The sequence below is a fragment of the Culex quinquefasciatus genome, chromosome 3 (genome assembly GCF_015732765.1).
Source record: "Culex quinquefasciatus strain JHB chromosome 3, VPISU_Cqui_1.0_pri_paternal, whole genome shotgun sequence".
In the NCBI taxonomy this organism is placed as follows: Eukaryota; Metazoa; Arthropoda; class Insecta; order Diptera; family Culicidae; genus Culex; species Culex quinquefasciatus.
In genome coordinates this window covers 199957277-199982068 of record NC_051863.1, presented here as the reverse complement: position 1 = coordinate 199982068, position 24792 = coordinate 199957277, and the positions used below count along the sequence as shown (strand labels likewise).

Genomic DNA, 24792 nt, shown 5'->3' with positions numbered 1-24792 from the left:
ACTCTTATTTTTTCTTCAAAAAGAAGTACAATACTCTATGCTACTTTTTGCATCCTTACCATCATACCTGTTGATTGAAGCATAATTAAAATTGGTTAAGGTAAACCGCTCACTCAAACTCACACAAACACGTGAACTCTTTTTGTTCCTTCCCAAGTCCTTTGAGGGGTTTCGCTCTTTTTTTTTAACGTAATGTAGCTGCCATTCATGTGTCACATTCAAGCGCTAACAATACGGTGACGTTCGTTGGGATTTAATTATTGTACAAAGGGGGAAGCCTTTCCGAAAGCACACGAGCTTTTACGATTGAATGAAGTAGCTTTTTCACGTGATGATAAATAACAATTTTAATCATTAAATTATCACAAATCGCAAATCAAATCGTATTCAACTTTAAATTATATTCCAAAAAATCTAACAAACCATGCAAATCCACTTAGTGACTTAAAAAAAACAATATTGTGATCGAAAACACTACTCGACAAAACAAAACTTGTGTCAAGGGATTGACGATATCTCATCGGTTCCTCAGAGAAAAGGCATCCCCGAATCCGATGCAATCGACAGAATTTGATTTTATGTCCACGCGGACTGATGCGAATGTGGTAAATTTTTTAACATAAAAAAATCGAACAATTTAAAAAAAACTTGCGTCTCCTCCCAACTATATGAGCCATCTACAAAAATATGGAGGCGCCTGGTGCATAGTCATTTCCTTTAAGCACAACGGAAACAACCAATACAAATGTATAAAAAAGTTGTCAAGATCGGGGGGTCCACAGCTAGCATTTTTTGTACGATTATAAGAATAAATATTAAAAGTTTAAAATTAAAATATTTGAAAAACATTTTTTTTAAATATATTTGTTTACTAAAATTTTATGTTTCTCAAAGGTCTATGGGTACTTCGGGATGTCCATGGTAATCCAAGGACTCCCTAGAGTTAAGATCTATGAGTCTACCGCCGTAACAAGCAAGAGGTCGTCGGATTTTGACCCCGGATCATGTGCGTATAGCATCAGTGGATATGGTAGACTACTATATTAATGTAATGGGATGTACATGGTCATCCAAGGACTCCCTGGAGTTAAGATCTACGAGTCTACCGCCGTAACAAGCAAGAGGTCGTCGGATTTTGACCCCGGATCATGTGCGTATAGCATCAGTGGATATGGTAGACTACTATATTAATGTAATGGGATGTACATGGTCATCCAAGGACTCCCTGGAGTTAAGATCTACGAGTCTACCGCCGTAACAAGCAAGAGGTCGTTGGATTTTGACCCCGGATCATGTGCGTATAGCATCAGTGGATATGGTAGACTACTATATGAATGTGTAGGGATGTACATGGTCATCCAAGGACTCCCTGGAGTTAAGATCTACGAGTCTACCACCGTAACAAGCAAGAGGTCGTCGGAATTGGACCCCGGATCATGTGCGTATAGCATCAGTGGATATGGTAGACTACTATATGAATGTAATGGGATGTCCATGGTCATCCAAGGACTCCCTGGAGTTAAGATCTACGAGTCTACCGCCGTAACAAGCAAGAGGTCGTCGGATTTTGACCCCGGATCATGTGCGTATAGCATCAGTGGATATGGTAAACTACTATATGAATGTAATGGGATGTACATGGTCATCCAAGGACTCCCTGGAGTTAAGATCTACGAGTCTACCACCGTAACAAGCAAGAGGTCGTCGGATTTTGACCCCGGATCATGTGCGTATAGCATCAGTGGATATGGTAGACTACTATATGAATGTAATGGGATGTACATGGTCATCCAAGGACTCCCTGGAGTTAAGATCTACAATCGATGTAAAGTTATCGAAATATTTAAGTTTGAACGATGAACAAAAGTCCTTGCTTACCACTTTAGCCAAACGGCGACCTCTTTTTTGTTACGGTGGTAGACTCGTAGATCTTAACTCCAGGGAGCCCAACACATTTATATAGTAGTCTACCATATCCACTGATGCTATACGCACATGATCCGGGGTCAAAATCCGACGACCTCTTGCTTGTTACGGCGGTAGACTCGTAGATCTTAACTCCAGGGAGTCCTTGGATGACCATGGACATCCCATTACATTCAAATAGTAGTCTACCATATCCACTGATGCTATACGCACATGATCCGGGGATCCGACGACGACGGCTAGACTCGTAGATCTTAACTCCAGGGAGTCCTTGGATGACCATGTACATCCCATTACATTAATATAGTAGTCTACCATATCCACTGATGCTATACGCACATGATCCGGGGTCAAAATCCGACGACCTCTTGCTTGTTACGGCGGTAGACTCGTAGATCTTAACTCCATGGAGTCCTTGGATGACCATGGACATCCCAATACATTCATATAGTAGTCTACCATATCCACTGATGCTATACGCACATGATCCGGGGTCAAAATCCGACGACCTCTTGCTTGTTACGGTGGTAGACTCGTAGATCTTAACTCCAGGGAGTCCTTGGATGACCATGGACATCCCATTACATTCAAATAGTAGTCTACCATATCCACTGATGCTATACGCACATGATCCGGGGTCAAAATCCGACGACCTCTTGCTTGTTACGGCGGTAGACTCGTAGATCTTAACTCCAGGGAGTCCTTGGATGACCATGTACATCCCATTACATTAATATAGTAGTCTACCATATCCACTGATGCTATACGCACATGATCCGGGGTCAAAATCCGACGACCTCTTGCTTGTTACGGCGGTAGACTCGTAGATCTTAACTCCAGGGAGTCCTTGGATGACCATGTACATCCCATTACATTAATATAGTAGTTTACCATATCCACTGATGCTATACGCACATAATCCGGGGTCAAAATCCAACGACCTTTTGCTTGTTACGGCGGTAGACTCGTAGATCTTAACTCCATGGAGTCCTTGGATGACCATGGACATCCCAATACATTCATATAGTAGTCTACCATATCCACTGATGCTATACGCACATGATCCGGGGTCAAAATCCGACGACCTCTTGCTTGTTACGGTGGTAGACTCGTAGATCTTAACTCCAGGGAGTCCTTGGATGACCATGGACATCCCATTACATTCAAATAGTAGTCTACCATATCCACTGATGCTATACGCGCATGATCCGGGGTCAAAATCCGACGACCTCTTGCTTGTTACGGCGGTAGACTCGTAGATCTTAACTCCAGGGAGTCCTTGGATGACCATGTACATCCCATTACATTAATATAGTAGTCTACCATATCCACTGATGCTATACGCACATGATCCGGGGTCAAAATCCGACGACCTCTTGCTTGTTACGGCGGTAGACTCGTAGATCTTAACTCCAGGAGTCCTTGGATGACCATGTACATCCCATTACATTAATATAGTAGTTTACCATATCCACTGATGCTATACGCACATAATCCGGGGTCAAAATCCAACGACCTTTTGCTTGTTACGGCGGTAGACTCGTAGATCTTAACTCCATGGAGTCCTTGGATGACCATGGACATCCCAATACATTCATATAGTAGTCTACCATATCCACTGATGCTATACGCACATGATCCGGGGTCAAAATCCAACGACCTCTTGCTTGTTACGGCGGTAGACTCATAGATCTTAACTCTAGGGAGTCCTTGGATTACCATGGACATCCCGAAGTACCCATAGACCTTTGAGAAACATAAAATTTTAGTAAACAAATATATTTAAAAAAAATGTTTTTCAAATATTTTAATTTTAAACTTTTAATATTTATTCTTATAATCGTACAAAAAATGCTAGCTGTGGACCCCCGATCTTGACAACTTTTTATACATTTGTATTGGTTGTTTCCGTTGTGCTTAAAGGAAATGACTATGCACCAGGCGCCTCCATATTTTTGTAGATGGCTCATATAGTTGGGAGGAGACGCAAGTTTTTTTTAAATTGTTCGATTTTTTTATGTTAAAAAATTTACCACATTCGCATCAGTCCGCGTGGACATAAAATCAAATTCTGTCGATTGCATCGGATTCGGGGATGCCTTTGCTCTGAGGAACCGATGAGATATCGTCAATCCCTTGACACAAGTTTTGTTTTGTCGAGTAGTGAAATCAATAGTCATTACCGAACGTTTGATTTGGTTTGTCCGAACACTTTGATGCCATCTGAATCGTCGATAGCTACTGTGCTGAAATTAATATCATTGGAATTATGAATAATAAATACGAATCACGCTTTATTCCTATTATTGGAATTTGTATATATGAAAACGATAACTTGCAGATAGTTAATAAACAAATAATTTACATTGTCATATTTATTTTCAACTTTTAAAACAGTATAACTACTTTTAACTTGCATCCCACCACAATCACTATGTTTTACATCGTCAAACATTGTGCTACAAATACTTTTTTATTTGCAGAACTGGACCACTCAAAAATAATAATAAAAAAACAACAATCACAAGCACTCACTGAAAACAGTTTTTATTTCGTCACAATAAAAAACACTGCTCAGATACACACACGACACGTAAAAAAAATGAGTGGAAATGAATAAATTAATGCTAAATAAATTAAAATGAATTGCTTTCTGTCACTATACGTGCAATGATTTCGGATGCTGCCACACGCACACACAAACACACTCATATCGATACAAACATGCACAAAACGTTTAAAAATTTCACACGACGTTGAACTCTCTTTCATTTTTTTCAAACTCCTGCAGCAGCAAACGAACAAACGCGTCCAATTGGAAATTCATCAGAACGGCAGCTTTTCATCAAGCAGTGCTGCCAGTGTTTCCGGTTGGATTTGTGAATACTGGCAACACTGTTCGCAGCGCCATATCCGGTGATTGATATCTCAATTTTAGTGACATTGAATCGCGGATTACCAGCAGAAATAAAATAACAAAAAAAAAAAAAAATCACCCCGCAAATTGGCAATGATCGTCCTGTTTTGCTAAATTGGGTCACTTTTTTGTTGTTGGCGGGAAATGACTTTTTATCTCACTCTTGGTAACAGCTGCCGCGGGAGTTTTTGGGAGATTATTTTTTGTTGGTTCGGTTCCGTCCACTTTCGCTAACCATAAACTGGACCCGGCAATTATGTTGTCCGATACAATAATCATAATCATAATAATCAAACAAGATGTGTTAAGACCACCCTTGGCTAGCGCAGTCGTCGGGGTTGGAAAAAATATGTTGGCTTTTGGCATCGGTAATCGACATTTATTGGCACCGCAATCGTCAGTCCCGATAGGTTCGGAGAGGGGAGCTGGAGTGGGAGGACTTAATTGGTCTGACCAACGACAAACCAACAAACGATTTGCCGAGCCCACACAGTTAATTGGTCCCACTCTTCTTTTAGCACGTGTGGAGAAAAGTAACCCCCTTTCGGCACTGCACCATCTTGGAACATAAAAGTTAATGTGGCGAGGTCTGGCGAACAAGATAAAAAACCCGGCAAAGGGTTGAATTTATCGTGCTCGCAAATTTTCAACTCTGCGAAGTAGAGTTCCTCGCCGGGACAATATTTCCTCGCACACATCATTTAACCTTAATCACAAAGCTCTTGGTCTTGCTGCCAACGATCCGGAACCACTAAACAGATCCACCTGATGACTAGCAAAAATCGAGAAGAGTTTTCAGTGCGGCCTATTCAAACAATTTTTGGCTGGCAGGATGATGCTGATTCTGCATGTGAAAACTCGACTCGCTTTTATCCTTCTCAGAAGCACGCGCTTAACCGTTTTAGTTGAGAAGCAAAAAAAAAAGCATTTCAGAATATATTTATAAACATACTTTTGAAAACGTACCCCTCCAGTTAGGGATGTGTTATTATTGGGGCCGATTCCGGGGGAGGCTTGGAAAAATATGAGAAGTTGAACCAGTGCCAAAAAAACGTTATACCGAACAGCAAAACTCGTCCAATTCCCATGGGGAAAATGTTATGGGAATGTTTTTTCTCTATTTTTGGAATGTTTTTGTTTGGCGCACCCCAAAATTGGCTAGCTGCTGCGTGTACCTTTCAGGCAGGAAACATACTCTCGGAGCTCGAAATTGGAACAAAATGATTGGCTCTTCTTGGAAAGATTAATTTCACTTTACAGAACTGTTTGCATAAGCAGAAAGTTGGACCGGTATGTTGTTAAATTTCTAAATATGTTTTTTCGTTGTTAGGAATACTATGTACAATCCTGGTTCCCGATTTCATGAATATTTTTTACTTTTATGCGAACTCTTTTCTTTGTGTGTAATGCGAAATCATCGTTTTCTCTATTAGTCAATTCTCGTGCGTTCCGATGAAGCCTGTAATTAAAAAGAAACAAAATATCTGTCCAAAACATGAATTTTATGATTCATCAGATACAGAGTTTGTCACTTTAGCTTTCAATCTTTGAAATGGAATAACGAAAGTGCTACAGCGTGCCTTCAATCAGCCCTGTTATGGAAAGTACTTATCAAAATCACTTTTAAATAAATTTCTAAATGTTACAACCATTGTGAAAGGAATTTTCTGAGCGCTTTGGTGTCTTCGGCTAAGTCGCTGAGATTTAATGGATAAAAATAAACAAATTGGAATATTGAAGTTTTCATCGTCTAACCCAAACAGCCCCTAATTTTGTAATGCCAACTGATCTCTTCGGAAAAATCTTTTTGAAAATTTTGGAGTTTTCAATTTAATTTTATTTTTCTGTGAAATATTGTAAAACCTGAATTATTAAGATAAAGTAATTAATACGACAAAATTTATCAAAAATGATGATATTTGGCATTGAAGGAAGTTTAAAATTCTGTTTCATTCATAAACATTGTGCTTCAAAATTCAATTTTTCATTGTACACAAGGTTGTCAGGTTGCCAGAAAAATCTGAGAATGCCAGATTTTTCAGGTTTCATCCAAAGTAAAGATTCAACCTTCTCAGTGCCAGATTTGGCCAAATTTGGCCAGATTTTTCAGTTCATACCCATTTAGAGCAACATTTTGATTTAAATAATTGAATTTAATTGAAAATCAGAAAAAATAGAACAGGTTTTTCTTAGAAAGAAGGTAAATCAAAAAATTTTGAGGTCATAAAATTAATTTAATTCATATACTCCCTCCGTCTGCCAGATAATTCCAGATTTTTGATCGATACTTTGCCAGATTTTCCTAATTTTGACCTGGTAACTCTGGCTGAACATAAAAATGCAACTTGCGTGCTAATTTACAATTTGAAATAGTTTGGAAATATTTTCAGCAGGGGCTCGTGCATAAACAAAATTTAAAAATATAAATAAAACAACTAAACACGTATGTGTGAGATAAACTTCACTAGCGTTTTTCTCAGCTTGATGATTGTGCAAATGGGACATTTATGCGAACAGGAACAGTATAGTTACAGTGAGATTTAATTTTAGTTGCATTCTTAGATGAGTTCTGGAAATATGTTTTCAGGATGGCCACGGTTTGATTGATTTTTCATGTATAAATTTTGGAAATCCGATTTTTTTATGTAACATAAAATAATTTACTTCATATGAATGTGTTAAATTTATATTTAACAGCCTTTTTTTTTAAAAAAACTTTTGCTCTTTTTTTTCAATCGTAAATTCAGACATTTTGTGAAAAATTGCTGCCGTACTGATCATTTACCAAACTATACTAGCTAAATATTTCAACCCTATAATAATTTATGTTAAAGTTATGTTATGCTCGTTACAGTTATATTTTGTAACGATTCAGCTTTAAGTTTACCCATTCAAAGCTTCCCATGCCTCTGCACAGCTGCTCTTGGGGGCCAATCTATGATTACAAGTCATCACCTCTAAAATTTATAAGCAGTCAAGCAAATGTGTCACTGCGTCATTCTCATCACCGCCGCCGCCGGCCAAGCGTTGAGTGACATCAAACACATAAAATCGATCGTCTTTGAATAGATGATATTTTCGTGCGGGAGAATCTCATCGTCATCAGTTGCGAGCGATACCTCGCTATCTATAGGACGGGTTGATGAGTTTTGATGCTGGGCGCGCATAATTTATGCGCTGATACGATGTGTTTGCTACATATTACACGACTCTCTCACTCTGCCTGTGTGACGGTGTGGCACAGGTCGGAAATCAATACGACTCAATTTGGTGGGTTCGGGTTGGATTTTTTTTTCATCTCTTGCTCTCGCTCAAAAGGACAGACGGAAAGCATCGCGATAGACACTCATCAAAATGGGAAATGTGAGCTTGTTTTGAGGAGGGCGAATGGGAAATATGTACAAACATTATTTTTGGAATGCTGGGAATGTGAATGAAAGAGATGGCAGAAAGGGGCACCCACTGACTGGGCTGGGTTGGCTGGTTGGTTTGTAGATTTGTTTGTTTGCTGGCTGATGGTGCTTTCAACGGTCGGGTTGTCAGTCAATCACACATTCTGTGTGGATCCGATCAATGTATAACGAGCAGTGGAGTGCTACTGGATATTTTATCCCAGGTTTGATTGGCTGACGAGTTGCCGACCAGATTGTAATCTAACTTGATATGAATAAATCAAATAGCTAGTATTAGATTTTTTTTGGACTGTTTGTTTGCTAACATAGTATCTCTGGGAAGTGAATATAGTTTCATTGTGAACTATTCTTATAGGAACTTATTTAAGTCAAAAAATGATACACGGTGGGTATAATTTTGTTTAGAAAAGTGGAAAAGAGTTAATAGCGAAACTATGATACATTTATTGAATAAATTTAAACGTTGACACTTAATGATGATGAAGTATGATACACAGTCCAGGTTCCAATAAACTAAGTCACCGGGAAAAATATAGAGTTTTTTTTTCAAAAGTACCTATAAGCTTTTGTCTTCCATATGTTTATAAGATCTATTAAAAAAAACTCTTGAAATCTGTTCTGATAACCAAATCTGTGAATAATCGAATTAAGAAAAAAACCGTTGGCTTGTTGGGTAGCTGAGTTAATCCCAAAAATTTTCTTAAGTGTTACTAAGAATCATTCTGCTTGTCTGATTTTTTGATAATCGAGTCTGTACTGTTGAATTTAATTTTAATCTTAACGCTATAATTTTTTAGCGTGTTCCTTAAAAAAGTTGTAATGAATTAAGATAAGTTAAGTTAATTTAGGAAAGTTGTAATTTAATCAATTTGTTTTTCGATGACAATTATTATAGTATCAATTCTCAGATTGGTTGTGCCCAGTCGGTCAGAATGCTGCAGATGCAGAATTTATAGTATGTATTGTAAAGGATAAACATTTCAACGGCATCGGCAATGGGCCTGCCTGATTTTTGGAATTAATTTCGTGTTACACGATGCAACCATATTCATTTTCAACTTGTTTTCCAGCACATCATTTCCGTGGAATGTGCCAATTTGGCAGAAGCTTCCCGCGGACTTTGATGGACAGTTGGCACATGACTGCCGTCAGCGTAATGGATACGGGGAGGGAATGCGAGTATGTTCCAATATGTAGCGCTAGGAAAGTAGCTTCAACTCAATAATGGGTCCGCGGAGGATGATGATGGCGATGGTGCACAAGCCAGTGATGGTAAATGTCGATAAAGTACCGCGTGTGCTCGATTTGATTTGCGATATGATTGCCGGACCCCGCCTCATCGTCCCCGGCTTCTTCATCGTCATAATCGTCACCGTCCTCTTCGGAGCAATCCCAAATGTGGACCACGGTCGAAGTTGACCCCGGACGATGATGCCGATGGAGGGGAGACTTTACAGTCGTCGACGCCGTCAACGTTGGGAGGATCTGTTTTCTATGATTATTATGATTATGATCATTGCCGCGAAAGTGATGGTTTGGTCGATGGGTTTGTTTGTTTGCCGCAGGAGTTATGCTGTTGCTTGTGTGATTAGGCTTGAGCGTAGTGGCGGTGGTGGACAGCAATGAACTGCTCTCGGTGGTGACATCGATGGCGGTCGATGGCCGATGGCTGGTGATGTGACCATCACCGTGATTAGATTTAGATAATGGCACGTGGCTTTGGCTGGTAGTTTTTCGGCTTTGGTTATGGTCGTGCAGAGGCTGATCATGGTGGCGTTGGCGGTGGTGACCGTGCCCGAGAATGTGCAGAAAAATGTGCAATCTACTTACAGGATTGTTGGAATCGATTCGGATGGGTGACTTGCCCGGACAAATTAGGTAGGAATCGTGGTTCTCCAGCCGATTTGTTTCCAGCGGACGGTACGCTGTCCTTCTGGGCTCGATGGGCTCAGGAGATGCTGTAATGTAAATGAAGTTACTTCAAATAAACTTCCAACATTATTCCACTGTACTCACCCTTGACAGTGATTCCAAAGCTACATTTGGAACTTAGTCCATCGTCATCGGTCGCCACATAATTGACGTAGTGAACTCCCGCGATCAGAAGCTGACCGGGCGTGTGAGATTTGTACAACTGCTTGATCTCGGATTCAGTCTCAAAGGTGGGTTCAACCCAGTACACCGACCGAGACGTTTCCTGACGTTCCAGTTGCACGTTGAACGAGTCCGGACAGTTGACAACCTGAGGCGGTCTTCGTTCTGAAACAAGGTCATATCAGGTGTTACAAAAGGAGTAAATCTCAAAAAGAACGCAAAACCTACCCCTTATCTTTATCAAAACTCGACACACGTCATTCGTGGGAGAGTTGGGACTCCTGGCTCGGAAGGTGACGGCCGTTTCTCCGGCGGGTAGCTCCGCTTCCAGCTGTTTGCCCCAAGCTGGATGAGCGTCAACGAACCGGAACCAATCGACGTTTGTCTTGGGCTGGTCCAGCTTGACCTTCATTGTGTACTGCCCCACGGGAAGTACCGCGTGCACATCCGCCGGACACTGGATGTACGGTTTGATGGGCGCCGGAGACGGAGTGGTCTGCGGAACGCACTGCAGGTTCGGTGTTGGTGTCCACTTTTGCTCGCCGTCGCAAACTGCCGTTCGCTTGCCAACCGGTTTGAAACCCGGCTTACAGTGCAGGACACATCGCTCACCGGCGAAAATCTTTCCGGACATGCAAGCTACCGGTAGGATCGTTCCATGCTCGGGACGATGCAGACGCGGACAAGATTGTGCTATAAACAGAAATTGATGTTATCAAACTATCTAAAAAAACACTTCGAATAACTTACGAACACACAGCGATTCACGTTCGTCATCCCAGTGTCCCGTTCCGTTGCAGTGTTTCGTAGAAGGACCAACAAGCTTGAATCCTTTGCTACACCAAACTGAGCACCTCGTTCGGTAGAACAGTTGCGCCTTGTGCCGAGATCTGGAACATCGCATTTCTCCATTTTTCGGCGCCTTCAACATCATGCAACGATCCTTGATCTCGAAACACGTCCTCCGATCTTTGCCTATTTTGAACCCTGGAGGACACATACACCGGAAGCTTCCGGCCAAGTTGATACACCGGGCGTTCTTACTACATCCACCATTACTCTCCAGACACTCATTCACATCCAGACACTGCCCAAGTTCGTTCCGCTCGAACCCTGGGAAGCACTCGCAACGGTACGATCCTTCAGTGTTGACGCACTTTTGCTGGCAGTTGTTATCGTTGGGCGATTGACACTCGTCATGATCGACGCACGTGGCCATGTTGGTCTTGTTCAGCACGTATCCCTCTCGGCAGGAACACACGGGTAAGGCATTCTTCAAACTGCAGGTATGTTGGCAACCTCCATTCCTTAAGGCGCATGGATTGCTTACTTCGCACGTTTTGTTATCAGCCATCAACGAGTATCCAGCGTTGCAATCGCATTTATAGCCTCCACGAAGGTTAACACAGCGTTGACTGCATCCGCCGTTGAGGTTCAAACATTCGTCGACATCCTCACAGGTTGCCTGGTCATCGCTTAGAAGCCACCCTTTGGGACACTCACACTTGAAACTCCCATGCAGGTTCTCGCAAATGTGCGAGCATCCCCCGTTGAAGCTGTTGATCTTGCACTCATCGATATCAACGCAGGTCACCTCGTCAACATCTAGTCGCAAACCCACTGGACAGGAACACTCGAAACCTCCCTTGAGATTCACGCAATCATGCGAACACTTTTTATTTTCATCCGAACATTCATCAATATCCGAACAGGTTTTGTTATCCAACTCCAACCGATGACCATCTTCACACCCGCAACGGTACGAGCCTGGCATATTGATGCAGTGATGTTCGCAACCACCCTTATCCGGCAGGGTCTCACACTCGTTGATATCCTCACAGGTATACTTGTCCCGTCCAAGTATGTATCCTGCAGGACACTCACACTCGAACGTTCCCGGAACGTTCACGCAGATGTGCGAGCAATCGTGGAACCGCGTTGAACATTCGTCAATATCTCGACACGTTTGCTCATCTTCCTCAAGTTCATACCCGGCTTCACATGCGCATTTGTAATCTCCGAGCAAGTTGATGCAAATATTCGAGCAATTGCCATTGTTCTCGATGCACTCGTCAATGTCGTGACAAGTGTGGTGATCTCTTCCAAGTTCGTAGCCCTTCGGGCATGAACACTCGTAGCTTCCCGCTAAGTTGGTGCACGAGTCCGAACATCCTCCATTGTTCCAGCCGCATTCGTTGATGTCCACGCAAGTCTTGTAGTTTCCACGCTCCAATTCGAACCCTTTCGGACAGTGACAAGTGACCACACCGTGGGCGTAGTGACACGTGTGCGAACATCCGCCGTTGTTTAGCTCGCATTCGTTGACAAACTCACATGAGTGATCGTCCTCTGTTAGGAACTGACCTTTGGGACACGAGCATTGATAACCTCCCAGGAGGTTGATGCAGGTGTGGGAACAGTTTCCATTGTGCAATTCACATTCGTTAATGTCCAAGCATGACTTTTTATTCTCAGTCAACTGGTATCCACTGTGACACGAGCAGTGGAATGATCCTTCCGTGTTGTGACAGTGGTGGTCACACCCACCCTGGTTCAGGGAACACTCGTCAACATCCGAACAAGATCGGTTATCCGACCGTTCAAATCCTTCGAAGCATCCGCACTTGTAACCACCCTCAAAGTTCAAACAACTCTGCTGGCAACCTCCGTTGTCTTCATGGCACTCGTTAACATCGTGACAGGTTCGAGCATCCGAACCCAGGTTGAATCCATCCGGACATTCGCAAAGTGTGTCCGACTCTGGATTGCACACGTGTGAGCATCCTCCATTGTTCAGATCGCATTCATTTATTGGGACACACGTCTTGCCACCATCGTCTAGCTCCATGCTGTCCGGACAGTCGCAGTACGTTTCCCGATTGAAGAAGGTACAAATGTGTGAACAACCTCCGTTGTCCGTGGTACAGAGATCCATCTGCCTGCAGATGCCGTACTCGTCGAGTTCTTTGCCCTCCGGACAGACACACTTGTAGCTGCCGTAAGTGTTGGAGCACTCCAGATCTCCGCAGAGATCTTCATCTTCCTGTTCGAGACATTCGTCAATATCATCACAAGTTCGCTCATCCGACGAAAGCTTAAGACCCCGTGGACAGCTGCACACATACGTTCCAGCCGTATTGTGGCAATCGTGCGAACACATGTGCCGTCCCAGCTCGCACTCATCAATATCGTGACAGCTGTGATCATGCTGTTGATATCCCGCGGGACACTCACACCGATAGTCTCCACCCTGGACCATCCGACAGACGCCCGGATTGCACCGTTTCTTGAACTCTTCACCACAGCTGTACACATTCCTGCAAGTCTTTTGGTCAAACTCGTCCAGGATGTGAAACTCCGGACAACCGCACACGAACCCTTCCGTGCCATCCTTACACTCGTGGGAACATCTGGTCTTGTTTGGGTTCTCATACAAATCGGCGCAGAAATCCCGCACACAAGTTCTCCCATCAATATTAAGGTGGAAGTTTTCCGGACACCAGCACTCGAACGAACCTACCGTGTTGACGCAGTCGTGCGAACAAATGCTCACCTTGGCCTCCCCATCCTCATCGTAGTCTTCTCCGTCTTCGCCGTAGGTCGCGCATTCGTCTACGTCCTGACAGGTCTTGTCATCGTCGGCCAGCTCGTAACCTGCCGGACAGGTACACTCGTACCCACCGTAGGCATTTCGGCAGTAGTCACAGCCATGATCCTGCTCCACACACTCGTCGATATCTGCGGTTATAAATTTCAGGTTATTTTAATTTGCAGATAAACACTGGTAAACTGGTTGGGAGCCTCCCTCACGCTAGCGCTGCTGCCGACATTGCCGATTGTTTACGGTTTGAGCGGAATTTCCCGTAAATTTCCCTCCCCTCATGAAATAATGGAATAATAACATAATTTTCGGCAAAATCGTAATTATCCGTTCACCCCCCGCTCATTCATAAACCGGTTAACGCCGCTTAAATCGGAGCCAAATTGCAAGTTTTCAGGATGCTCTAATCCTGTAATAACGTTTCCATTTTTAAGCCGCCCCCTCGCAGCAGCACCACATGCTGCTGTGGTGTTATAATCTCTTCCTGCCATTCACAATGTCGACGATAATTTGCAGCATGCAAATCTGTTCGAAAGTACAAGTACCTCGTTCTTGTTTGTAGTCTTACACTGTTCAAGTGAGTAGTTTTAGACTTGATATTTGAAGCAGACGCATGATACTCAATTCTTGAAGTAATGTCAACTGATTTACAAGCAACCCCACCCTACGGTACCGGAACAGCGATGGTTGTCTCTAGCGCTGGTTACAAAATTGCAAACAACAGGGAAACATCCGCGACATTCCTGGGGACTCCTGCGGAGATAACAGGGAGACACAGTGAGGCCTCGACTCCGCTATCGGTATGGAACCGTAAATACCGAACCAACACCAGGGGGAGCGCCACTGCCAGTCGCAGCAGCGAGCAGAGTGCTAGAGTTACAAATTACAACAACAATTAACATGCTCGGCGGTATGTTGCTAGCTTCCGGGATTTCCAGAACCGACCGAGAACGGCAACGACTCTTATAAATGTCACCGGGAATCTCCCCCTTCCTCACCACGATGCCACAGATTTTGCACCGTCGGACGGAATTCAATCTACACATAACCGGGCCACCAGACTAACCCCGGAATGGTTCTGAAAACCAAACCCCGGCAGCAGTAAACGGCAGTGTCCCGGAAAGGTATCTAGAGAGAGCCTTTTTCCCCAGGAACGTCGACGCAGCAGAGTTGGAATGCTGCGAGGTTGTACAGAATTCAATTAGCCGAAACGCGCGACCTCCCAAACACTCTGTAGAATGAGTGTTTGTGCTTTTTATCCCCGTTTTGTGTGTTGTTGTGTTGTTCAGGCAGTGAGGACTCTTTGGGATAAAGAGGCAACGCTGGGCCGTTGTGAAACCGTTTCGATGTTGTCGAGAACGGGAACAACTCTAGAACAAGTCGGAACCCCTTACATAGGTAGGTACGTGTTGGTAAAGTTGATAACGGCATGGAAGAAGAATTGACCAGTGTTAGAAGTTTTGGTTTTATAATGAAAAGTATATTTTAATAGTACTTTATGCAACAAGTTGCAAAAAGAGGATTTTTTCAGCACGAGTCGTACATTTATCCAACGAGGTTCACCGAGTTGGATGAATACGACGAGTGCTGAAAAAATCAAGTTTTGCAACGAGTTCCATACAACATTTTTCGCAATTCCGAAAAACAAACATTGAGTGAAATTTAAAGTCAAATTTTCATGTATTTTGTCAATAAATCGTTTAAATCAAAAAAAAATTGAAAAATGTTACTTTTCGAAACAAGTGCTGAAAAGTTCAACTTTTCAGCACCCATTCAGTGCTGAAAAGTAGAACTTTTCAGCATTTATTTTGAAAAGTGTTGCTATTCGATTCTGTTATTTTTTTGGTACAGAAAAGTAGGCTATTTCGTCGTTCAAGAATGACAGGAATAGTAAGTAGTTTCACGACGGAATTGCAAAAATAATATTTTAGCTGTAGTTTAGCTCTTCTTGAAAATTTTAGATATTTCATGATGGTGTATTTGTATTCCTGATTTTTTTGTTTTGTATTTTTTATTCTTGATTTCTTGATTTGAAAAAAATGCGGCAAACTCTATGGACCAAATTTATTTATGGAGAAATTCTCTACGAATTCGATCAGTTTATTTTTTTTGTATATTTTAATTCGCTCAAACTTTGTGGAGGCCTCCCTGTGACAAAAAAAAAAACAAGTCTCCACACAAGTTTGGCGATGGCGAATTTTCTGATCAATTTGGTGTCTTCGGCAAAGTTGAAGGTAATGATGAGGACTGTTCAGAAAAAATAGGTACACGGGAAAAAATAGCTGATTTTTCGATTGACTATTTTCAAAAGTCTCTGTGGCTCAAGAGAAAAAATGGTAAAAAATATTGCGGCCAAGGCCGAGATCGAAATTTCATGCATAATTTTTTTGACTTCACTTCTTATGTGAAATTGAATTTGCAATCGAAAAGTACTTTACACATTTTTTGATAAAGTGACCCGTTTTCCAAGTATAGAAACCGAAAGTTTGATTTCAGCGAAATATTTCAAGCAAAACAATGCCAAAGGGCCGCCATGGGTTTATAAACAAAGAGTATATCCCTTTCATGCCAAATGCGTGAGCAAGATCCACTCTTTGTGTACAAACCCAGCCCTTAAGCATTGTTGTGCTATAATTGCAGTTATTATTTTTTTTAAATAGTGACCATGAGTGATCATTTATGAATATATGTTTTTGAAAGGTTCAGAAATTTGCTATTAAATTGGCTAAGACAGCGATTCTCAACGGGGGTACCGGGCCTACTTGATTTGCATGGTAGGGGGTCCGACCTAGAAGAAGGTTGAGAATCGCTGGGCTAAGACATTGAAAATTGGACCTCTGGTTACTGAGATACAGCGGCTTAAAGAAAAAGAAACATGAAATTTGAGGCTAACGCCAATTTAAGTTTTAAGTCTCACCCAAACAACTCTTCATTTTCTAGAGTCGATGTGTCAGCAACTTATGGTCATATGTCCAATGTTAAAAATGAAACATTCGTGAAATCAGATATTTTCGAAAAAACATTTTGGAAATTTAAGAAGCAAAAATTAAATTCCAAATGGGCGTAAAATTGAATGTTTAACTCTTTTGAAATGTCTCTTAGACAATTTAAAACCAATTTTGCAGAACTCATGTTTTTTCAGAAGATGTCACTCATGGTCACTATTTTTAAAAATCGAAAAACTAGAAATATTCCACTGCATTCAAAAATTCGGTGGCCATGTCATTAAAACGGGGCCCTTTATCAAAAATTGTGCAAAATACTTTTAGTTTGTAAAGTCAAATGTGCATAAAAATTGAGATAAAAAATGTAAGAAATTTCGATGTTTTATTCCAAAAATCACACTTTTTCAAAAGTTTATAACTCGACGGCAAATTTTTCCCATGCTGTTCTATGGCGCAATAATTGCGGGGTTTTGTCTCATAAAACATACAAAAAATAACACAAATAAAAAATATAGATTTGGGGAAATTGAGTTTTTGTAAAAAAAAAGTTATTTAAAAATCGGCATATTTTTTTTCTGTGTGCCTTTTTTCTGAATTGTCCTCACCAATACCTACAACTTTGTCAAAAACAACTCTGGAGTTTTTTTTGAAAAGGTCCAATAAACCAAATTACCAGTTTTTGATTTTTGGGTTTTTTTGAAACCGCCTTTAGTCAGGGGTGTTCAAAAACACCCAAAAAGCAAAAACTGAAAATTTGGTTTATTGGACCTTTAAAAAAAACTCCAGAACTAAGGCTGGTACAAATTTTATTTAATGTTTTTGTCATCTCACCCCTTCAAAGCTGGCCCGTAACATCAGGGGGCATTTTTTTTTAAAACATCAAAATTTCAATGATAATTTAAGTGCCATCAGCTGAAATTGATTCAAAATGCATTTTAGAATGTCCTCCGTTTAAAAGCCTTTTTAGATTGTTTGGGTTGATTTAAACGCCCTTTGAATTTTTGAAAATGGTCGATGTTTAGTATCGTAAAACGTTTTTTTTGACATTTTTTTTTTGTTTTCGTCAAATCTTACTTTTTTTGAAAATGCATTTTAAAACACTACATTCAAATGTTCAGACTATGGCTTGTTATTCCCCCCCCCCCCCTTCGATCCAGCCAGAGCCGTGGGACAAAAACATTGAAAAATATTTGCATCGGCCTAATTGAACGGAAAATTCTTTGAAAAGTTTCAGGTTTTCGAATATTTATGTACCATTTTTGTATGGACAGCTGCCAAAATTGTATGGAGACTTGTATGGGTGAATCAATGATACAAAATAACTTCTTTGTTCATAGGAAAGGCTCCTACATAGTTTGAGTCAAATCGAAAAATGCAAATAAAATCCATTTCCATCTATGTATTTCCTTTCTTTAGTCCAAAATTTTTAGCATTTTATTAAAGCCCAAAAAAGCTTTTGGCTCCAATATGATTAAAAAGCTTAAATCTGATAGAAAAAAATATAAAAAAAATCCTTTTAACTCCGTACGAGAATGCTCTGCTGACGATTTTGTGCAGAATTGCTGAATTCTGCAAGTATGGGAATAGACCTAATGGCAGAACAAATGATTCTATTTAAATATTTAATAATTTCATCAACTGTTTTGATGATACACATAAACATAATAATCAGTAAAAAGCTGGACATTAAAAAAACGGAAAATGTGTTGGCAACACTGTTTCACTAAACTGCGCTCGGTGGATACGTTATGGTCGCACCCGGCCAAGGCCAAACTTTAATCATAAATTAAAGTCAGCAGGAGTGAGATAAGAGTTGCGAAAAGGAGCAAAAAAAACCCAGCAGCACACGCAAGTACTTCGGAGGGAGGCCATATAAAAAACTAGAAGGAACAAAAATAGAACGTAACACTATCAAAGTTCGTGTACTAACCTTCACATGCACCGGATGAGCTTAATCTGAGCCCCTCACGGCAGGTAATTGGACGAACGGTGGTGGTGGTGGTGGTGGTCGTCGGAAGCTCGGGCTCCAGATAGTCATCGGTATCATCATCGTCCTCTTCATTAGACCCTTCATCCTGGTCAGCCCCACCAGCGGCCGTCGAAACCACAACGACGGCGGACTCTGTGGTGGAAATTTGAGGCGGCCTCGGAGGTTCGGTTTCATTTTCCTCTTCTTCGTCAAACTCATCATTTTCGGAGGACTCCAGCAGCTCTTCCTCGCCGTGATGATGCCGGTGGGGATGCTGTGAATGAATTTCCACCTCATTGTTCAGCCTATCTTCAATCTTTGATCGATCGATTTCCGGCGTTTGCGGCGGAGACGGAAGTGGCAGCAACTCATTGTCCAATCGGTCATCTTCCTCGTCGTAGTCGTCCTCGTTCTCGTCCTCATCGTCGTGTTCAATCGGCAAAATTTCATTGTTGGGCTCCTCTTCGATTGGGACCGCTTCCGTTGTGGGTGGCGCAGGCACGTCAGGTTCTGGCGCAGTTTCTTCGTCATCCTCATCTTCCTCGTCATCGTCCTCCGGCAAACATCGGTAAGAACCGTGGGTATTCTCACAACCATTGGAGCACTGTTCAGCAATGGATGGATCTTCACACTCGTTGATATCTGTTGATAAACAGTGGTTTTTGCGTGAAAATGCATCGATTTCAAGGAAGTGGAATACATGCTAAGCTTGATGAATTTACGAGCAATCAAAAAAGGAAAGAAAAGCGTTGCAAACTATTTCAGAAAAGCTGAAAGCAGTTTATAAAAAAAAGCAAGCTTCATAGCAAGTTAATGGTGGCAAACCCCCGCGAACTGCAAAAATATACAAAACTTTAGCTCCTTCTGCCTGCGCCGCATAAACACGTGCGGCTCACTACTTCTCCTTTAGATAAATTTCAGCGAGTTTCGCAAAGTATTTTGTGTGCGCGCAAAATTATAAATACAAACCATTGAGTGCGCTTTTGTGGAAAAACGAAAGCTCGCGCGGGCGCGCATCAGCGAAGAAAAGTCAAGTCAAGTCAGTCGAAAGAAGAAGAAAAAAAAGCTCCCACGTAAAAGGGCGGGAAATTTTTGAGCTCACCCACATTTCCCATTCGTTCGAAAGTTTCGCATATTTTCGAGGCACAACCGAAGATCTGTGTGCAGCTCATCGACGGACGCGCACCACACGGCGTAAAAGTTTTGCGCTCATCAAACGAACGAATAATTCAGTGAATGTGAAGAGGAAGGCACAGTTTGAAAAGTGGTTTAGTTTAGAACATTTTTTGACCGAAATATCAGTTTTGAACACTGGGTTCAAGATTCTCTTAACAGAAACAATAACTGAATAGATCAATTTATAATCGATTAAAGCTATTTTTAAGTAAAATGGAACATTAGGGTGTAATATCAAAATCGATTTTCCAGCACAGCATTTTTTCAGTTCCTTTTGGGGTCCTAAACAACTCCCCAAAGTTTGGGAACGATTGGTTTAGTCCTCACTTTGCGCAAAGCGATTCAATTTTCTATGGGAATTTGTATGGGAAAAACATTTATTTTGGATTTTGATATTTATAAAATCCACGTTTCACGCTGTATTAAAACCGGATTTATATTCGGATGCTCTGGAAGGTGCTTTACAACTTTCCCGAAGAGAGTATGGTGCTAGCTTGTCCCTGAAAGAAGATACAGCGTCCTCAAAACTCGTCTAAAACGTGATATTCGAGCAAAAAACACGGAACTGAAAAGTTGCTGTACTCGCTAAATTTGGACAACTTTATTTTTTTCCATACAACCATATTACACCCTAATGGAACATCTCTTGGACGAAAATTCTCGACGTTTTTGAAATTTGATTTATTTACTTAGCATTTATCTTATTTGTCTATTCAATCCTTATACCTAGTAAAGTCCATACAAAAGTCAAATGAAAATATTTCATTTTTTGATTTACTGAAGAGATGTTTTTGTCGATTTTATGTCTTCCGTAAATTTGTAGCTTATGATAAGAAATGTTCAGAAAATGTGGTTTCACCCATATAAAAATTATTTTTTTATAAGCTTATTATCACCAATTTTGATGATGACAAACATAATCCTGTGTGAATTATATTATATTTTTCAAATGATTTTATGGTCACAAAATGATATATTTTAAGCTACCGTCATCAGGGGTGAAATTCCCAAGTAACATTTTTTCCAGGAGTTTTACAAGAGCACTTTAAGATAGCTACAGCATAGCAGTTTGGACCGCGGTAGGGTAAAACTCTCTTCAAGTACTCTTCCAAACTCCTGAAGAAGTTTTGAAGAGAATTTTATCCTACCGCGGTCCAAACTGCTATGCTGTAGCTATCTTGAAGAGCTCTTGTAGAACTCCTGAAAAAAATGTTACTTGGGATTGGGTCTGGGGAGTGAAATTGGGTCATACAAATTTCAGCATTTTTTATGGTCCAATCACACCCCTCAGTGTGTATAGATAATTGGACCGATTATGGCTAAAATGTTGCTAAAAGAAATGTATTACATATCTTAAATGGATAACATTTGAAAAGCTATTTTTCATTTTATTTCACTTTTTTAAATGCCATAAAAGGCCGGATCAACATTGCATTGAAGAAATTTATCTGTTTTCATGCACCGCAAATTTCATGCTTCCCCTCGAGTTGAACCTTCGCGGTCATTTTTGTAATTTTGTGTACACCCAAAACTGGCAGCGCTAGTCCGAGAGAATGATGGTCTCGAGTCGAGATACCATTCACGGACGCAGAGAACACAGTTCGAGATGGGCGATAGAACTATTTTCTCGAGGTTCATTTGCAAAAAAAGTTCATCCGTCAAACAAAAAACCGAAAGTGTCGACAACGGGAATCGAACCAGAGACCTTTGACAAACCAATCCAATGACTTAGCTGCCTCGGCCACCACAGCTTGGTGACCAAGAAGAAGTCAGAAGTCGATGTATGACACTTGTTGGAGATTTATTGATTCAACTAACGAATGAACTCATTTGTTATGATGGTGTGAGTTGGTACCATTATTCTATCGATTTTGGCACTGAGCCCTCAATAAATTTTGAGAGAACGATTATCTCGACTCTGAATTTTGGGTGTAGGTCAGTGTAATTTGCCAATTTTTTGTAGTAGCATAACTATAACAATGTATTAAACATAAAATTGAGGTGAAAAGTCACCAAACAAAATAACGAAAGGACAAAATTTAAAAAATATAAAGAAATGTTGTTGTTTGTGTTATTATCGACTTATTTTCAGCATTTACATTTTCTATTTTACCTCTGGGCTACCTATTCTACGAAAAAAAAAATAACACAAATTATGTTTGTATTGTCTGAGCACAATTTTTCACATTTCATCCCAAACGAATGATGCATGAATTGCGCCCACTGGTGCAAAACTATTCTAAAAACGCAGTGGCTTGTTTCCCGATCTAGCTTTGGGCGGCTAAAATTTTTAAACAGTGAAATATTTTCCAAAGCGGTTTCGAGAGCACGAGCAGCTTGGCATCAAAACATTCGCCAAGCCTTTGTGATGGCGTCAAACAGAGAACTTTTGAACAGTGGGAAAATGCCCAAATAGACCACGCTCTCGAAGATAGACTAGCGATATAAAACTCCATCGGAGAGGCATGATCTGGGTCGTTAAAAACATGGTGGAGGGGGGCATTTGTTTGGTTGAAGCATGCTGCACTGAGTGATAGCAACCCTGCGAAAGTGCGCACACAAAAAAAAGAGGAAAAAAAGCTCCCGGAAGCTAGCCGTGGTGTGGCTGACTGGCAGCATCCCATCCACACCGCCACCATGTGGACCGTTTAGTCAGGGCCGCTGTTCATTATCAAAGCCCGGCACTGCGCCGTAGGCATGGTAGAAATGTGAGATTTTTTTTCTATGGTGATGATTTGATGAAAAGTGAAATTCTTTTTGCTTGGGTTTTGGTTTTTCCGGAAGCTCCTGAAAGGCGTTGTGAGGGATGCGCCACGAGAACGTGTGCTTTTTTTGTTTAACCAGGAACATTTGATACCGTGAAATGGGGAAAACAGGCCAATCTTGGAAAATATGAAATTTTATTATGCGTCGAAAAAGTACCAAAAGCAATCGGTTTCGATTTTTTTTAAATTATTTGAAGCGAATGTTCTATGAATCATGTAAGCCTACCTTCCACTAAGAGCCAAGCTGTGCCAGTTGCAGTGCAGCGAGCGCGTTTGAATAACAAAAGCACGGAAGAATGTTTGGGGATGAATAATTTATGACCAACCGATAGAATGTAGTTTCGATGCAGATGAAGTCCCGCGCGATCGGACCATTTGGATGTTGTTGGCCCAAGTCAAAGTTAGCAAAGCGGTGAATGCTCTCCTTGTGTTTACTTCCAAAGCAAAGCCCGAAGAGATTCACGTAAAATTGGTGAATATTCATAATGGAATCGGCGATTAGTTTGAGCAGAACAGCAGCAGCGCGTAGTGACGAGAGTTCCCACCTCCCAAAGAGACAGAAATAGCGAGAGAGGGAGAGAGAGAAAGTTACCTTCACAGGTTTTCCAGTCATCGCCAAGGTGCAACCCGACCGGACAGAGACAAAACGGCCTGCCCATCGTGCTGAGACACTGGTGGGAACAACCCGCCTTGGGACACTCGCCGGCGTCGTCTTCGCAGCTGTGACCGTTCACAGCCAGACGCGTTCCGGGCAGACCCTGGCAGCTGCAATTGTAGCTGGCCCACAGATTGATGCACGTGTCCTGGCAGGGCCCGTGGCCGTTTCGCAGCAGGCACTCGTTGACATCTGCACGGTAATGGAACGCGATGTTAATTTTGAGGGGAAATTGACCTTGTAACCAGCCTTCATCTTCATCAGGACGCTCCCGAGCAGGGACTCATTAGAAGCCACAGGAACACAAACCAGTCATTAGAGGTGTTAATTTGCTTATGGCGTGAATAAATTGTTCGCGGTGTAAAATAATTCGCGAAAACTAGGGCGAAAGATTTTATTCATTTGTACTTGAGCATTTCATCTCACGGAGCAAGGTGGGTCACTGCTTGAAAAAAGTATACAGGACATTGAAAATTTTAAGACGCATAAGTACATTTGAAAAGAAAATCAAACAGAGAATTTCATTTCTTTTCAATTCAAAATAATCCAATTTCAAGGATAAAATAACTGCACCACCTATAAAAAAAACAAATATAATTTGTTGACAAAAAACAATTTCATAAAAAACTATTAAAGTAGCTTAAGAAATCATTACAATTTTTATATAAGTTTTTGTTTTTGTCTTTTTTTTAAGAAACAAAACTTCTTATATTTTGGCAAGTTGAAAACTTGATCCTAATTCCGTCTTATTTGCAAATTCTCCATATTTTAAAACAAATGGTTTGCAAAAGTTTTGATATCAACTTCTGGTTATCATGAGAAGAAAACACGTTAAAATTGTTTTTTTTTTGCTACCATATAGTTCAAACAACTGTTTTTATTCGAATAACCTGAATTTTGAATTTGACTACACTTCATTAAGCTATTTATTGCTTGATATGAGTTGAAAACGCTTTATAGTAGCTGGAAACAGGAATGTTTGAGAACATTTTTGAAAGACACAAAAACCCTACAAAAAAATCTGATACAAAAATGAGCCAAACAATATTCTTTCTTTTAGTTATGAAAATTTGGTTTTTGAGAAGTTGTTTTTCGAATATAAGAATTGACAACTCTTCAAGTAGAATAAGGGTAGTTTTGGATCCTGGAGAAATCTAATGAACTTTTTTATTATTTTTTTTATCTTATTTTTGTTTCTTTCTTCTGCTGAAAACATTGAAATTTTATCCAAAAATAGACGTAGTCAGTGTTTTGTACTGAGAAATTAAAAGAAAATACAAAACAGAGAAGAGATGATCGTTCATAATACTTTTAGAACATTATGAATCAAA

At 40.9% G+C, this 24792-nt stretch overlaps 1 protein-coding gene across 3 annotated transcripts in view; it reads right to left on the bottom strand.

The window, feature by feature from the left end:
• Nucleotides 1-24792, bottom strand: part of LOC6032897 (multiple epidermal growth factor-like domains protein 6) — a 128100-nt gene that overhangs the window by 9845 nt on the left and 93463 nt on the right. For 2 of the 3 annotated variants that reach the window (XM_038261604.1, XM_038261607.1), the window contains 6 exons: nucleotides 23399-23653; nucleotides 18827-19507; nucleotides 11101-14088; nucleotides 10579-11043; nucleotides 10273-10515; nucleotides 10087-10214 (listed from right to left, as the gene is read on the bottom strand). In XM_038261604.1, coding sequence (XP_038117532.1) covers nucleotides 10087-10214; nucleotides 10273-10515; nucleotides 10579-11043; nucleotides 11101-14088; nucleotides 18827-19507; nucleotides 23399-23653 — 4760 coding nt within the window. The remainder of the gene's footprint in view (nucleotides 1-10086; nucleotides 10215-10272; nucleotides 10516-10578; nucleotides 11044-11100; nucleotides 14089-18826; nucleotides 19508-23398; nucleotides 23654-24792) is intronic. The other variant, XM_038261606.1, reaches the window with a different exon arrangement.